A 16,997-nucleotide genomic window follows, 5' to 3' on the forward strand; every position below is an offset into this window, starting at 1 on the left:
TGCATGTCCACCCAGTACAATCTAGTATACCTGGAGGTTCTAGTGGGACAGCAGGTGTGGGATACTGTGTCACCTCTGGTTATTGGTGGCCTGTGGTCTGTTCCATCTCCCTCCTTGGAGCAGTCTCTGGCCCAGCCCCCAGCATACAGTGCCGCCACCTGGTGCATGTGCTACCCACACGTATGCGCTGTGTGGCTGTTGATTAGGGCAGAAGCCAAGCCTTCCCTGCCCTCAGGAATTTGGGGACTAGAGTCAAGAAACATCCCTTCTCACTTAGCAGGATCTAGACTGGTGTCTGCAGGGGCTGAGGAGAGATGGTTCTTATCCTGAGGACATGAGGGGTCATTGAGGGTCTTGAATAGGACATCCAAGGCAGCTTTTTCTTCTGCAGTGACTCTGGCCACTGGGCAGTTGGGCTGTGGAACATGAGTTGAGTAAGAATAGCAGAATGGAGTCTGCAGCTTTGGCTAAACAGGGTGGGAATTAGACCAAAGCTGAGCTCCTCATCCTCTGAGTGCTGAGAATACAAGCTTGTGCCTCCACCCCTCCTGTGACCACTTATTATTAATATGTATTATTATTATTATCTTGGTTTTTTTTTTTTTTTTTTTTTTGAGACAGAGTTTCTCTGTGTAGTAGAGCCCTGGTTGTCCTGAATCTTGCTTTGTAGACCAGGCTGGACTAGAACTCAGATATTCTGAGTGCTAGAATTAAAGGCATGTGACACCACGCCTGGCAAAATCGTTCCTTATTAAGCCAGGCACAATAGTGTGTGCTTGTAAACCCAACGCCTGCACAGTGACATGGGGACAGGAGGGTTCGTTGACTGAAGCTCATTCTTGAGTACATATGAGTTTGATGCAAACCTGGGCTACAAGAAATTGTATGGAAGATACCAAGGAAACACACACATACACTGAGGGACTCCTGGTTGTGGGAATGTACAGGTCTGCACGTCTTATCTGTTTCTTGTGCCTTTTCACAAGCTCTGTTTCTTCTGTTTGTTTGTTTTGTCCTATTCTGATATCTGATTTTTTTTTCTTTTCTTTTTTAAGTTTTATTTATTTATTATGCATACAGTGTTCTGCCTGAATATATTCCTGTATGCCAGAAGAGGGCACCAAGATCCCATTACAGATGGTTGGGAGCCACCATGTGGTTGCTGGGATTTGAACTCAGGACCTCTGGAAGAGCAGTCAGTGCTCTAACCACCGAGCAATCTCTCCAGCCCCCCCCCCCCATCCTACTTTCAATAAAAGGAAAAATACATTCTGTCTCATAAAGAGAGCGATTGAAAAGTTTTGATCATGGCTGGAGAGATGGCTCAGTGGTTAAAGGTGCTTCTGGCTCTTCGGAGCGCCTGACTTCCCTCTCAGCAGGCTCGTCACTGCCTGATGAACTCCAGGGCTATCTGCATTCACATACACATACATTTTTAAATGAGTATTTCTTTTAAAAGTTGTAATTGGGTTATAATCCCGGCACTTGGGAGGCTGAGGCAGGAGGATCACTGTGAATTTGAGGTCTCTATAATGCTAGGCCGGCTTGACTGAAGAGTAAGACATTATCTACCCCTGAAAGAGGTGGGTGGGACAGGAGAGATGGCTCAGCGGGTGACAACGTGTTACTTTCCTGTGTGTTTTCCGTATCATTTCAGCCCATAAGTTACAAGTTATAAGCCCTATAAACCAGATGGCAATGTAAACGTCACCCCTCCACCACTGGTTTCTGAGTCTCACATGGTTTTCATGGTAACACAGGTATGGCTTCCCAGACTCACCTGATTCAGCCCCCAATTTCTGGTGGTTTGCTTTGCTCTTTGTGTCACAATACTGGGGATCTGCAGCCTTGTCCCTGCCAGGCCAGTGCTCTCTGGCTGAGCCACCCTCCCCACACACATTTTATATTCAGATGGGCCACTAAAGTGCTCAGGCTGGTCTTGAACTCACTACAGATGTGGGTACTGGGAATCAAACCCAGCTTTCCTGCAAGAACACTATGAGCTCTTCTTAGCTGCAGGGTCATCTCTCCAGCCCCTCTTTCGTACAGCCTTTCTCTCAGCCTTTATGCTTAACCTCTTTATTAAAATATCTTGAGCCATCAGGATGGTTCAGTGGGTTCCGGCCCTTGCTGGCAAGCCTTATGATCTGAGTTTGATCCCAAGAATTCCCATGGTAGAAAGAAGACCCTATTTCTTCACATTGTTGTTTGATATTCACACATATGCCACCATGCACACCGAATTAATTAATCGATCAATCCATCGATTATCAATCAGCCAATCAGGGTAAAGACAAAAACTGAAATATTCTTTATATTAGCTGGTTCTGAGATCCTTTCTGTGTTAGAACCAAGAGTTTCAGTTGGCCTGAGTTGAGGTAACTAAGAAGTTAGGGGGAGCTCCTCGGGCTACTGTGGATGTTGGAGTGAAGCTGTTTTCTTCTCTGTAACCCTTGACAGCTTGTCTCTAGGGACATGGTACACAGACGAGACCACCATTTGCACGTCTGAGAAGGCCCTCAGCAGGAGCTGACCATCGGCATTATATGGCCTTAGACTTCCCAGCTTCCAGAACTGTGAGACTTGTTGTTTAGGCGCTTAGCTTTGGTTTTAGCAACATGAACCACACACAGTAAGATCTTGGGGATTCCACTGACTCTTTTCTTTCCAAATTTTTAGGTCTCACCTCTCCACTGTTCAACCTGATATACCTCTAGGTACCATGCAACTGACAAATGGCCTGCCTTCCAGGAAGGCTTTTTATCTCGTGTCTTCCCCATATGCCTGTCATGATCCTTGAGTGTTCCGTGTATTCTTCACAATTCCGAGTGGCCCCCACCTGTCCTATTCTGAGCTCTTTTCCCACATCTGACTCACCCACGTGGAGTCGACAGCTTCCCAAATCATTGTTCACAACCTAGACACACATCCTGCTCAGCATCTCCACTCAGAAAACCCAGGGGGGCCTAAAGTGTTCTAGCTAAATTACTAGGTCATGCACACCACCCAGCCTGAGTTCCTTTCCCTGTGTCCATCTGAGAGCATAAAACCCCTCTTTTTGAGTCTAGGTTTCACGGTGTAGCCCTGGCTGTCCAGGAACTTTCTAAGTAGAGTAGGCTGGCCTTGAACATCTGCCTGCAGAATGCCGAGGCCCATTCTTCGAGCTGTTGCACCCATTCCCTTCCCTGACACCATCCACTAAGCCCTTTTCAGAGGTCCTCAGACTGGTGCACAGTGAGCACTCTGTTCAGGGGGAGGACGAGAGTCACGTGGGGCAGAGCCACCGCACCTGAGGGAGACCTTCCAACAGATGGTGTGAGGTCAGGCTAAGTGTCACAGGCCTGTAATCTCATCTTCTGGGAGCTCTGGTGGGAGGATTGTAAATTCAAGGCCAGTTTGGGCAGAAGGAATCTTTGAGCCTAGTCAAGACTGCCAAAACAAACATTAGGAGAAGGGAGAGTGAGATAATTATTTTTGATATTATTATTTTTGCTATGTATCCCTTGCTGGCCTCAAACTCAAGGGCCTCCAGTTTCACCTGTCCAAATACTGGATTACAGTGTAAGCTACCATCCCCAATTTAGTTAAGATTTTTACTTTTTTAATTGACTCTAGGACACAGGTCAGACAAAAGCTACATCTTTGGTCTCCACTTACTTTCTTCTTTCCTTTCATTTATATATTTGGGGGGGGGGGGGTGAGTCATCTCACTTGCCTGACCTGGAACTTGCTGTGTAGATCAGGCTGGCCTCAAACGCACCCAGCCTTCCTCGGCTGTAATTAAAGGCATGCACAACAGCTTGACCTTCAGAAGCCCACCCCACATTTTACTTTGAGACAAAGTGTCTTTATTATGTAGCTCTGGCTGTGCTGAAATTCTCTATATAGACCAGACTGACCTTGAACTCAGAGATCCACCTGTCTCTGCTTCCTGCGTGCTGGGATTAAAGGCACAACCACCACACCCCTTTTAAATTTCGTTTGAAACAGGGTTTCAACAATTTACCCAGATCTTGAACTTGAGGTCCTCCTATTTCAGCCTCCTAAGTGCTGGTATTACAGGTGTTATAGGCGTAAAGCTGCTCTCTCTTCTCTCTCTCCCTCTCTCTGTCTGTCTCTGACTCTGCCTCTGTCTCTTTCTCTCTCTCTCCCTCTTCCTCCCTGGTTGGGGACCAGCACCGGTAGCGACCACCAAGAGCCCCAGCCAAACGCAGTCCCACTCGCGACCTCCCGTAGGCGGCGCCAGAGGGCAGTCCCGCCTCGTGACTCCAGTCCAGAGTCCTGCCGGGCGTGGCGAGAGGCGGGCCCTAGAGTCTCTGGGCGACAGAGCGAGGCGACACTCGCGCCGCCGCAGGAAACAAGGACGCATGGACGCACAGACGGGAACCCCCAGGACCATGGCGGAGCACGCGGGCCGTCGCTGTTGCCTGGGCTGGGACTTCAGCACGCAGCAGGTATGCGGGGTGGGGGGCTACGGAGCGGGAGCCTGGCGATGCCTGCCAGCGAGACGCGTCCTCCCGGAAACCGTGGGTGCCTCCCCGCGGAACCCCGAGAACACGGGGAGGAGGGAGTGCCTCGAGGGGGGTCTACGCGAGTCCGGGTTGCAGATGGGTGGAATCCGAGACGCTTAGCGAAAACAGCAGAGCCCACAGGCTGGCAGAGATGTGCGAGCACGCATAACCGAGATCCGGATCACAGCTGCGCGCCTTTACTTTTATTTATCAGTTTTGTTTTATGCTTTGAGACAGAACTTTACTATGTAGCTTTGACTGGCCTGGATTCACTGTGTAGACCAGGCTGGCCTTGAACTCACAGTGACCCACTCCTGAGTGCTGAGTTTAAAGGAGGGTGCACCACCTCACGCACTTTTATTTTTTAAAAAGTGAAATGGGCTTAGTATGCAAATGGACTTTGCCTGTTCTGCCTCCTCTACCCCCTCTTGGCTGGCATTAGCGTGCCAGGGTCTGTGATTCCAGTACTGCTGGTCAGAGGTTGGTTTTTTCCAGCGACAGCTGAATGGATTAACAATTTGCCTTCCAAGTAGGCATGGGACGCCCAGAAGGCGTTATGAACACCAGCCCTTGAGGAATAAACTGAGACCCTTCTCAGATGAATGATGAGAGCCCTGGTCCCTGGGGGAAACATCCCATAGGATCCAGTCACTTTCCCCTACTAGACCTGTTTCTCCATTTTCCATGAGCTTGGAATGGCTTCCTTAGGTAGGCTTAGGTCTGGTTTGATGGTAGTCCTGGCTCTGGGACAACCCCTGGAGACAAGCCTCCTTGCCAGGTTCAGGACCATGGCCCCCACTGTTTGGGGAGCAGATTCTTGCAAACAGTGGGAGTTTCATCTGGATTTTTTGAGCATGTGCCCCAGGAAATTTGTTTCTATGGTTACAGTGATGCCCATTAGCCTCTGTCTCAATGCTGAACCTTAATTGAAGTTAGAAGCCTCTTGGGCCAGGGTAGAGGCGGAGAAAATCCTATACACCACTTTCATTAATGTCTTCCAGATTAAAGTTGTTGCTGTTGATGCAGAGTTGAACGTCTTCTATGAAGACAGTGTAAATTTTGACAGAGACCTTCCGGAATTTGGGTAGGTACCTGGTGTGCATATGTGGTTGGGTGGTTTGAGATCCTCCCTAAACCATTTGCAGTTATCAGCTATACTGTTCTGACTTAGCCCAGCTGCAGAAGTCTACAGAGACCTCTGAGCATCTATTATTATTATTATTATTATTATTATATGTGTGTGTATTCTGCCGCGGGTGTCATGGAGCTATTCACCTTTTCTTATATAAGGTCACCTGCTCTTCAGGTGTGGTAGTATACAATCAGGAGTGAGTTCCAGGCCAGCCTGAGCTACAATGTAAGACTCTGGAGGAAAAAAAAAAAAAAAAAAAAAAGCAACCAGTTTTCAGCTCTGAGGTCTAACCCCGCCTTCTGGGCAAGACTTTCTTTTCTGAGACAGTGCCTTCTAGAAAAGGCTTCTCAGGGTTGGAGAGACTCCAGTTAAGAGCACTGGCTGTTCTTCCAGAGGACCTGGATTCAGTTCCCAGCACCACATGGTGGCTCACAACCATCTGACTCCAGTTTCATGGGATCTGATAACCTGTGCTAATCTCCAAGGGAACTCGGCACACATGTAGTGTTCACACACATACAAGTAGGGGTTTACCTGTACAGATGAAATGAAAACTGAAAAAATGAGCTGTCCAGTGTCATATGAAAAGACTCCATGCCTTTTCTTTACATCTATCCCTGCTCAGTACATAATTTCTGCTCAGCACGCCAGGGATTGGAGGTCTCTGCCACCCAGCACGGGGCAGTTCCTCAGAGCTCAGCCTGCCTGGGGCTCCGTCCCACATACCTGTTCTCCCTGCAGAACTCAGGGCGGTGTTCATGAACACAAGGACAGGCTGACGGTCACCTCTCCGGTCCTGATGTGGGTGCAGGTAAGCATAGGAAGGCTCTCTTCTGTCTCCTGTATGCAGCCTGTGGTACTGCTGGGCCCACAGTGGAAAGCTCTTGAGATTGTTTAAGTCTGGGGTTAAAATAAGCCAGTTTATTGTTTGTTTGTTTGTCTATGTATTTATTTACTTTTTTTTGAAGCAGGGTTTCTCTGTGTAATCCTGGCCATCCTAGAACTCATTCTGACCAGGCTGGCCTTGAATCCAGAGATCCACCTGCCTCTGCCTCCGTAGTTCTGGGATTAAAGGTGTGTATCTGCACACCGGGCTGGCTGTTTATTTTTTTAAAGATAAGGTCTTATAGCTCAGGGTGGTCTCGAACTCACTATGAGGTCAAGGATGACCTTGAACTTCTGATCCTGTCTTTACCTCATAAGTGTTAAGATTCTAGTACGTAGCTTCATGCCCAGGGTATGTGGTCCTGGAGCTTCCTGCATGCTAAGAAAGATTCTACCAACTAAGCTGGTACCACAGCCCATGCCAGGCTAGACCTGTCTGCTTAGGACTTCCCACCCTGACCCTCCTGTGGCCAGATCTGGTGACGAATACAAGGACCCATCCAACAGAGACAAACATGATAGGTCTGGGGTTGCCTCATGCTGATGCCTTCAACTTGGAACTTGGAAGCCAGCCAAAGGCAGCACATAGTGTGTCTGCCAAAAGCCTTCCTCTACCCTCCCATACCCATTTACCCATCTCCTATATTATTTCTGTTTAAAACATAGAGTGCTGTAGGTTCTGTTTTATCAAGGGAGACACTGGGAGAGTGGCGTTAAGGATGAATTCTAAGCAGACACGTTGGCTGAAATGCACCTCAGAAGTCCAGAGGCCCCAGAGATGAAGTTAAGGGCTGTGTCAGGGTGGGTGGGTGGAGATCCAGGGTTACGTGATGGTCACTAAGCTGAGGCAACCTCTGTGGCTGAATTTGTTTCTAACTTTGCCAGTCCCCGTCTTCCTGTCTTCGGTTTGACAGGCAGCATTGTCAGGGCCTGGGCTGATCTCAGTCTGGAGTGAGGATCTTAAGTTAAGACGCAGGTAGAGTAATTTCTCTGTCCTCGGGAGAGACACAAACTGCGATGAGTCTCAGATTCCTGCCCTGAAATGTTTATATTTCTCTGTCTATCTGCCTTGAAATATCTACAGAGAGACAGGTTTTTATGTATTTCAGGTTGGCATCAAAAACTGCATAGCTGAGGGTGACCTTGAACTTCTGATCTTCTCTCCCTGATAAGCGTGGGCTTGTTTTCATGTGGTTTCGGGGATGGAATCCACGGCTTTAGGTATGGTAGGCAAATGCTCCCACTAAAGCTGCAACCCAGCCCATCTGGCCACGAGGTCTTGGGCAGTAATGTCACACTGTTCTGGATGCCACCACCCATCCCTCTTACTCCTAGAAAAAAGATTAAACAGCCGTGACAGTACAGCCACTCCCTCCTCTGTGTCAGGCTCCTGTGTCAGTTCTGACGGGGCATCTGCTCCTCTGTGTTGCACTGGGGTCAGATCATTCGGACTGTGAAGTTCATTCAGACAGTAGAAATGCATGTGGAAGAGAAACAATCGGTTTGAGCTGTTTGCTTCCCCAGTGCTTAGACGGTGCCAAGTACAGACGGAAGTCCTGAGGCTTTACGGTGTATGATTTCATGCCTCTGACACTTATTTAGCCAGAGTAGGAGGCACAGTTGTGCACACCTGGAATCCCAGCACTTCAGAGGTGGAGGCGGGAAGGTCAGGAGTTCAATCAAGGTCATCCTTAATTAGAGCATAGCAGAAAAGTCCTTGAGCCCACAGATCTCCAGAGAAACCAGGAATGCTAAGCACTTGGGATAGTCTTTCCTATGGGAGAGATGAAAAAAACCTGTTCTTCCCTCAGAAAGCTAAGAATAAGAGGGATTAAGAGCCTAGTGGTCTGTGTTATGTTAGTCCAGGCCGTATCAAGCTCTGTTAAGTAGGACTGGAGGTGGCTGATAGCCCAGATGACATCTGTGCTGTCTGTGTGACTGAGACCAGGCCAGACACTTGGCCCTGACGCTACCACCGGCAGCGTGTATCTAGAGCCCGTCTTCTTGGAAGAAATGCCATGCTCCGAGGTGAGCTTCAGTGTGATCAGGTTTTCTGCACAGAGGTTGTGTTACACCAGGAAACTTTGCCCCAAAAGTATACAGGGCTGAAATACATTAGGAATAAGCCACCTGTTTATTAGGCTCCCCGAAATCTGCTCCAGGTTGACGAAGTCAATCTGCATTGGTTTTTCATTCTAGTCTCTTTGCCCAGGTCGAGTCCCTTCCTCACGGCTTCCCCGCCTGGATACCTTCAGGGGCTCCCTCGCTTAGCTACATAGTGAGTTGTGGCTAGCCTGAACTAGGAGATCTTCTCTCAGAAACAAACAAACAACAGCTGGAGAGATGGCTCATTGGTTAACAGTGTTTGCTGCCATTCTTCCTGAGTTTAGTTCCTAGCACCCAAGTCAGATTGTTAACAAGCATCTATAACTCTACAGGGGTCTGTGACCTACCCTGGCCTCCTCAGGCACCTACACGCACGGGAGTGCATACACTCACAAAGACAAATACACACGCATACAAAAATACATGTTTAAATACATGTGTGTTTGGTCAAGTTGACCCTTTTTTTGACTGATGCCTGCTTGTTTAATAAGCTATCCGGCACATCTCTCCCTACACTCACAAATCCTGCGCTGAGGACCCTCCAAGCAGAGCCCTTGGCATCTCTATGCTCAAGCTTGTGGTTAGAGAATGAAATGGTTGGCTGGAGAGATGGCTCAGTGGTTAGAGCACTGACTGCTCTTCCTAGAGGTCCTGAGTTCAATTCCTAGCAACTACATGGTGGCTCACAGCCTTCTGTAATGAGATCTGATGCCCTCTTCTGGTGTGTCTGAAGACAGCTACAGTGTACTTAAATAAAATAAATAAATAAATCTTTTAAAATAATTTTTATTGGATATTCTCTGAAATAAATCTTTAAAAATATCAGAATGAAATGGTTCCATTGAGTCACAGTGGATTCTGTTCTATTTCTCAGGCTCTGGACCTGATCCTGGAAAAGATGAAAGCTTCTGGCTTTGACTTCTCTCAAGTTGTAGCCTTATCCGGGGCAGGCCAGGTTTGTCAACAGCAGATCTATGGGCCCTGGGAACTTAGCTATCTCAGCAGTGGGGCAGTGGGTGGGTGCTGAGCTAATGGCTCCCTGTGGGGTATTTGGGGGGGGGCTGGAGAGATGGTTCAGTGGTTAGAGCACTGACTGCTCTCCCAGAGGTCCCGAGTTCAATTCCCAGCAACCACACAGTGGCTTACAACTATCTGTAATGGGATTTAATGCCCTCCTTTGGTATGTCTGAAGACAGCTACAGTGTACTCATATACAATAAATAAATAAATCTTTAAGAGAAAAAAAGATTGTTTTTTGTTTTGTTTTTTTTTTTTTTTTTTTTTTTTCTTTTTTTTTCTTGAGACAGGGTTCCTCTGTATAACCCTGTCTGTCTTGAAACTTGCTGTGTAGAAAAGGCTAGCCTTAGTTGAGTACATGTTTCTTTGGCAGTGACATTACCTTGCAAAATAATATGAGATGCTTCTATGATAAAGCATTATATAAAAGGTGACATTTTGGCCTACCTGGGATACCTGGGTGGGTTTGAGGCTCACCTTGGCAAGTGGAGACCCTGTCTTAAAATAAACAGGGGGCTAGAGGCTAGAGATATAAGTCAGTAGTAGAGCACCTTCTCAACATGCATGAGGCCCAGCATTCACTCCTCAGTACTCAGTAGACAGAGACAGAGGAAAACAGGACAGATGGCGGGGGAGGTACGAACAGGCCCCATAGTGGCATTCGGCAAGCATTAGATGTGGATTTATAGTGGCTGGGTGGTGGCACTAAAACTTCTTTCTAGTTCCCTGAAGGAAAACCAAAAGAAGTGATTCTCACAATGAGAACAGTTTTGTGTATTTATTTGTGTGTGTGTGTGTGTGTGTGTGTGTGTGTGTGTGTGTGTGTGTGTAGGCAGGCTTATGCATGGAAGTGGAGGCCAGAAGAGGATTCTCGGGAACTGTAGTCACAGATGGTTGGGAGCCACGGTATAAGTGCTGGGAGTTGAATCCAGGCCCCTGGAAGAGCAGCCAGTGCCCTTAAAGACTGAGGCATTTCTATCACTGCCGACTATTCTCTTAATGTGGGTTCCGAGGGTCTGAACTCAGGTCCTCACAGTGTAAGACACTTTAGCGACCAGCCCATCCCCCAGCCTCTGCGGGCTTTGTAATGGCTCTTCTGTTTCTTTCCCTCCTGGATGTCAGGAGCAGAAATAACCTTTTGATCTGAGTCCTGGCGTGCTCTCGGTGCCCAAGGTGTTTGTTAAGTGAATATTTGTCATGCGTCAGCTCCAGTAGGATATTGACGATGTTGAATATTAGTCCAGTTTGACAAAGGACGGATCTGATGATTCTAGAACCTTTCCTGCAAATTCTGAGGTGACAGGGTGGAGTTCCTACTCCTTTTATAAAAGTGAAAGTCACGGATCATAAAGACACTGAGCTGTGTGACAGAGAGGTGGCAAGATCTGGGTGTGCGTCTGCAGGAGGCTGTGACTCCTGGGCTTGGTGCGTGAACACGCGCACACGTGTCTGGGGCATGGTGAGTGACATGTGCTTGTGTTCCCCTCTACAGCAACACGGAAGCGTTTACTGGAAGAACGGAGCCAGCCAGGCTCTGTCGAGCCTGTCACCAGCTCTTCCACTGCATCAGCAGCTGCAGGTGATGATGTTTCCCGAATTGACTTCTGCAAAGCAGGCAGAGGGACCTGTATGTCCTGTGTGTGACCCCTGTGACCTGGGGCTTCTCTGCAGTGCAAGAAAGTGACATTGGCTGTTCAGTGAGCGTGGTCTGCCCAGCCCCCCATTAGGGAGCCCCTTCCTTCACAGAACAGCTGTGGGCCCCTGGTGATGCTGGGGGGTGGCTCTCCAAGTTTCCAAAGCCTTAGTGAAACCTGCACCTTGGTGACACTGTTGCCAGCTGCCTGTCTCCTGCAGCCTGACTTACCTGGGTGCCCTCAACAGAGGACATCACCCGTTCTCGGGCTTTCTGGGGAGACCTCATTGACCCTACAGAGGGCTTATCTGCAGGGTCTTCCTGATAGGGCAGATAGGGAGACTCCCAGCCCCAGGGTTGCCTGCAGTCAGTGGGCGAACGGAAGCCTGAACTTCCACTGTTCTTTCCAGGGCTGCTTCTCCATCAGCGACTGCCCAATATGGATGGACTCCAGCACCACAGCCCAGTGCCGCCAACTAGAGGCTGCCGTGGGTGGGGCCCAGGCTCTCAGCTGCCTCACAGGGTCCCGGGCCTATGAGGTAGGTGACATGCCCAGGTGGAGAATAGAGCTCTGGGAGGCTGTACCTGGGGCCTACCTGGTGCTAGCATATTCTGAAGTAGTTAGTGTAACCAGGTTGGAGCATGCAGCCTTAAGTTCTGATCCAGGCATCCTGAGGTACTGTGTGGAGAGGGGCGTGCTGCCTCAGAGGTCGGTAACCTCATAATAACAAGCAGAACTTGTATTTGAGGTATTTTTGGTGCTGAAAGGACTTAAGAGTCCAGAAGACTCTTGGTGTGGGGCCTCAAGGGCTTTAGCCACTGTTACAGTGTTGGTTGTGGTTGGCTATCTTGGGTCACATGATTGTGGCTTGAATAAGGGATGGAGGTCTAGAGATTGCTCAGCAGGTCAGAGTGCACGCTGAACTTGGAAAGCTTCAGCTCACAGGACATCATCAGGTGACTAACAACTGCAACTGCATTATGTAACCCCGGTTCCAGGGTACTGGACACCTGCTTGTGGCCTCCTGGGGTGCTCCTGGAGGTGGAAAGGGGGCTCTGAGCGCTGGCTGCTCCTGCAGAGGTCCTAGGTTCAGTTCCTACCTGACAGCTCATAGCTACCCGTAGCTCCAGTTCCAGGGCAATCCGATGCTGTCACTGGTGTCTCTGGGTTCCTGCACACACGTGGCACACACACACACACACTCAGGCACAGACACGTACACATTAACAGAAGAAATGCATGTATCTTTAAGGACAGTTATCATAAGGACTACTCACAGAGCTGACTGGTGCGTGAGAAGCCCTCCCTCCCAGGAAGCTGGGGTTTGCCTTGTCTGGGAGCGGAGGGATTGCCGACTGTCTAAGAGATCATGGCCAAGAACATTTCCAGGACTCAAAAGGCTAACAATACACCGACTTTGGTGTTCAGCTGGTAACAGGCATTTCTAGATTTGGGAGTTGTTCCAAGCTGTTTGTGTTCTATGCTGTATCCAGAATATGCTATGCTGACATTATTTATGACCATTCCATGTAGGATCTGGGTTTCTAAGAGTCTGTGCTCTCTCACTCCCCAGCGTTTTACAGGAAACCAGATAGCAAAGCTTTTCCAGAAGAACCCTGAGGCCTACTCACGCTCTGAGGTGGGTGAGCCTCCATGTTCCGTCAAAATCCCATTTGCCTGAAACGGTGCACATCTTATGTGGCACTGACTGGTGCCTTTGAACAGGTATGAAATAGTTCAGAGAGGCGCTGGTCGAGGTGGCTCAGGTTCAGTTGCCTCCAAGCCTGACTACCTGAGCTGTGTCCCCAGGACCCACGGGGTGGAAGGAGAGAGCCAATTCCTGAAAGTTGCCCTCTGACCTCTGACACATGTGCACTTCTCTCACACAAACAATAAATACAGCAAAACAAATTAAAAACAAAGGCAAAAAAAATCCGTATTTTTTTCTAATTTTAGATGCACAGGGCTCTGCCACCGTTGTCTGCTGTAGTCAGAGGCCATCAGCTGCACCGCACAGCTAGCTTTTCCATTTTTATTCAGTCCAACCCCAGCCCATAGGTGGTCCTGCCGCCTCGCTCCGCACATATATGAGGTAGGATGGCTCAGTGACGGTTCCACAGAGACCATCTTGAGGCCTGGTTCCCACAATAAACTACTTGTGGTTTTGGCAAATTCAGAAGAGTTATGAACATTCTTTTTTTGGTGGGGGGGGGGACGATACAGGGTTTCACACAGCAGAGATTCTCACTCTATGAAGCTGAGGAGCCCTTGGTTGGGGATTCTTCTGTCTCCACCTCCCAAATGCTAGAACCAGAGGCGTCCATTGCTACATCAGCATCGGGTTTTTTGTTTTGACTGGTTTTTAAGACATGAGTTTTCTGTGTAACCCAGTCTAGCTTTGAACTCGTGGAAGCCAAGGCTGGCTTTGAACCCCTGCCTCTGCCTCAAGTGGCTGCAATTTATTATTTAGTGATCCCAGGTTTCAAACTCCTCGTCAGCGTTAGCCACCGAAGAATGAGAGCTCTCCTTATGTATGAGGAGTGAAGTGTACGTCCCAATGGGGGCGAAAGGCGGCAGCTCTCTCCTCCAGCCTAGGGGCTTCAGATATGAAAGTCTCTTTAAAGACACCCGGGCTGGCAGCAGGCTGAACACTCAGAGCGGAGCGGGGGCAACACACAGTAGGGGGAGCAGGCGGCCAGCTCCACTGTTATGTCCTGCCAGACAAAAGATGACATCCTGGGACACTACACAGACACTGCACAGTCTCGGACCCTAGGACCCACCCCAAGGGTTGCATGGATACAAAGTAACCTCTCCTTTCATCTCAAAGAAGAGCCCAGAGGATATCCAAGAGGTAGTAGTCTGGAAGCGATACAGTGACTTCCTTAAGCTCCTCAGGGACTTGGCCTACACTCACCAACCTCTCTGTCATCTAGAGGAGTTTGCAACTTTCCCCAGTGCCCAGGTGTAGGACCGGCTCAAGGGTGCAGAGGACTTGCTGTGCCTCACAGTCCCCATCCCTGCACTCAACAACAACCCCCAGCTAAAGGAGTTTTTCTGGGACACTGAGGTGACATGGCCTTCTGAGGGACCTGTGAATCCTGCCCATTGAGGAAAGGAGGGGCCAGGAGGAGTTGGGGGTACCAGGGGATCCCCTTCCATCCAGCCCTGCCCCCAAGGCCTTGGATCTTCTCTGCAGCCATGACAGCACAGAGGAAGCTTCCAGCTCCCCAGTTCGAGGTCCCTTTTTCTGAGGCCAGACTTGCCCTGTTTGACCCTCACTCCAAAGAGGAAAGCACAGGCCCTACCCACACAAGTGGGCTGCCAGCCATGGAGGTATACAGGCTGGGCCAGGAACCCTGGGAGCCAGGAAGACGGGGAAGAAGAGGCTGAGGAGGGAGAGCCTGCCCCAGCTTACCCCGGCCAGGCCACAGAGCTCAAGCCCTGAGAAATGAAAAGACTGGCGCAGCCTGTGCTGCTGCTCTCCAAGGCTACCAAGATGGGGTGCACATCCTGCTTCAGGGTGTCTCAGGTGTGAAGAAGGCAGCTGAGTACCTGAAGCGGGCAGAGACCCTTCATGCACACTTGCCCTGAGGGGATGGACTCTCAGGAGGTCAGCTCCAGCACTGCCAGCCTCCACTCCTCTCCTTGGGACCTGGTCTTGTTTCCTGCTCTTGTAACGCTAGGGGCCATATCTGTATTAATGGAATCCAGCCTGAGAAAAGCAAAGACTTCCTTCTCATCTCTGCCTGCCTGCCTCCTTGGAATCAGACTTGAATTCTAGTCCTGCCTGTTTTATGTGAGTGGCACTGGGACCACTGACTGTCAGTTCACCCATCTAGAGCCAGGGTCTGTAGCCAGAGCTGGCCCACTGCCTTTTTTTGTAAGGCCCCTGAGGGTCTTTCTTTTTTCTTACTTTTTTTTTTTTTAATGGCTGGAAGGAAAAGGATTTCTTGACTAGTGAAAAATTTATAAAATTTAAAATTCGTGTGAGTAAAACACATGTCTGAACACACACACACACACACACACACACACACACACACACACACAACATCCAGGCTGATGTTTACGGCCCATCAGTGACGCTCTTGGGGGTAAGACTGTGTGTTGTAGCTTCTTGTGGGGCTGGTAGTTTGCCTTTAAACTGTGGTAGCTTTGAAAGTCTTAACGTGTACGTTTCGTGTTCTGGTGGCTTCCTGTGACCACATGTCAGGCCAGCAGTGGAGCGAGGTATTGAGAGGACTGGATGGATTCCAGATGGGAGCCCGGCCTCTCTAAGTGCGGCATGTTCATGGGCCCTTGGCTTTCGATGTCATCGGCCATGATGTTTTCCTTGCTTTGAACCAGCACTACTGAGAACTCAAGCTGCTTCTAAGTGAATGTTCTGTCTCCATTACTGCCTACTGAAGCTTCAACTACTCATGGTGTGTGTGTGTGTGTGCATGCATCATGCATGTGTGTGTATGTGCTTGTGTGCCTGTGTGTGCATGCTCACATGCATGTGCTTGTGTGCCCCTATGTATACACGTGAATGTGTGTGTGCACACGCAGGAGCATGTGAGAGTGTGCATGTGTGTGTGTGCATGTGAGTGTATGTGTGCCTGAGTGTGTTCGTGCATGAGTGCACATGTACGTGCTTGTGTGAGTGTACATGTTGTGTGCCTGTCTGTGCTTGTGTGCCCCTGTAAGTGCACGTGAATGTAAGTGTGTGTGTGTGTGTGTGTGTGTGTGTGTGTGTGCAGTAGCTTAAGTCAGTCCTCTCTCACTCTGCTTCCTTCTTTTCCAGAGAATTTCCTTAGTCAGCAGCTTTTCGGCTTCGCTGTTCCTGGGTGGGTACTCGCCCATTGACTACAGTGATGGTGAGTCTTCAGAACACGCTAGCTCCCATGTAGGGTGGCCATGGCAACTGCGGTCACCTCATCCAGCTTAGATGCCGGTTATGGGGCTCTCAGCATTTCTGCTGTGTGACAAGTATCCCCTTCACTTATTGGCCGAAGGTGGCATAGACCTATGTTCTTAGTGCCCGAGGATCCTTTAGTCAGGAATGCAGCAGTAGCTGGACCGGGTGGTCCCGGCTCAAGGTCACACACAGGGTCGCATGCAAACTAGCAGTCGGGACAATCGTCTGAAGGCCTGAAGGGTCGGGGAAGCTTCCAAAGTCCTTGATGAGACTGGGAAGGAAGAGGGTCTGTGTGAGGAAGAGCGTGCAGAGGGAGGGAGGGAGGGGGAAGGGAAGAGGGTGAGAGGAGCCTAGTGGTTGCTCCTTTTGTCATCCTTCTGATCACAGGGATCGTCAGGGACAGTGCTGATTGAGGGCACCTCACGTGTGTAGCAGACGCACGGACCCTCAGGGAACATCTTGGAACATGGCTGCTGCAGTCTACTTACTGTGTTCATACCTGACTAATGTATGATTCGGTTTACCTATCATTATTCAGCCCGGTTTTGTTCAGTGAGATACAGTCTCTCGAAACCCGGGCTGGCCGTAAGCTTGCGATGAAGCTGTGGATGACCTTGAACGTCTGACCATTTGCCTCTGCTTTCTAATTTCTAGGGTAACGGGTGTGCGTCACCGTGCTCGGCATTTTGGATTTTGTTTTGTTTTTGGCTTAGGGCTTTAGAAGTGCAGATTTACTTTATTTAATCATGTGTGTGTGTCTGGGTACCTGTGCCAAGTCTTCGTGCAGGGTAGAGGCATTGGGTCTCTCT

At 49.4% G+C, this 16,997-nt stretch overlaps 1 protein-coding gene and 1 pseudogene across 3 annotated transcripts in view; both read left to right on the forward strand.

Annotated features, from left to right (window-relative positions):
• The first annotated feature begins 4,332 nt into the window (after positions 1-4,332).
• XYLB (xylulokinase) overlaps positions 4,333-16,997 on the forward strand; it is a 29,996-nt gene continuing 17,331 nt past the window's right edge. For both annotated transcript variants that reach the window (XM_080934889.1, XM_080934888.1), the window contains exons 1-8: positions 4,333-4,454; positions 5,513-5,595; positions 6,385-6,454; positions 9,509-9,589; positions 11,144-11,230; positions 11,695-11,823; positions 12,859-12,924; positions 16,075-16,147. In XM_080934889.1, coding sequence (XP_080791015.1) covers positions 4,368-4,454; positions 5,513-5,595; positions 6,385-6,454; positions 9,509-9,589; positions 11,144-11,230; positions 11,695-11,823; positions 12,859-12,924; positions 16,075-16,147 — 676 coding nt within the window. In that variant the 5' untranslated portion in view covers positions 4,333-4,367. The remainder of the gene's footprint in view (positions 4,455-5,512; positions 5,596-6,384; positions 6,455-9,508; positions 9,590-11,143; positions 11,231-11,694; positions 11,824-12,858; positions 12,925-16,074; positions 16,148-16,997) is intronic.
• On the forward strand, positions 13,995-16,124 carry LOC308434574 (sorting nexin-15-like; annotated as a pseudogene). Its single transcript has one exon. The product of its transcript is annotated as a sorting nexin-15-like (transcript).

The sequence above is a fragment of the Micromys minutus genome, assembly GCF_963924665.1.
Source record: "Micromys minutus genome assembly, chromosome: 21".
Lineage (NCBI taxonomy): Eukaryota > Metazoa > Chordata > Mammalia > Rodentia > Muridae > Micromys > Micromys minutus.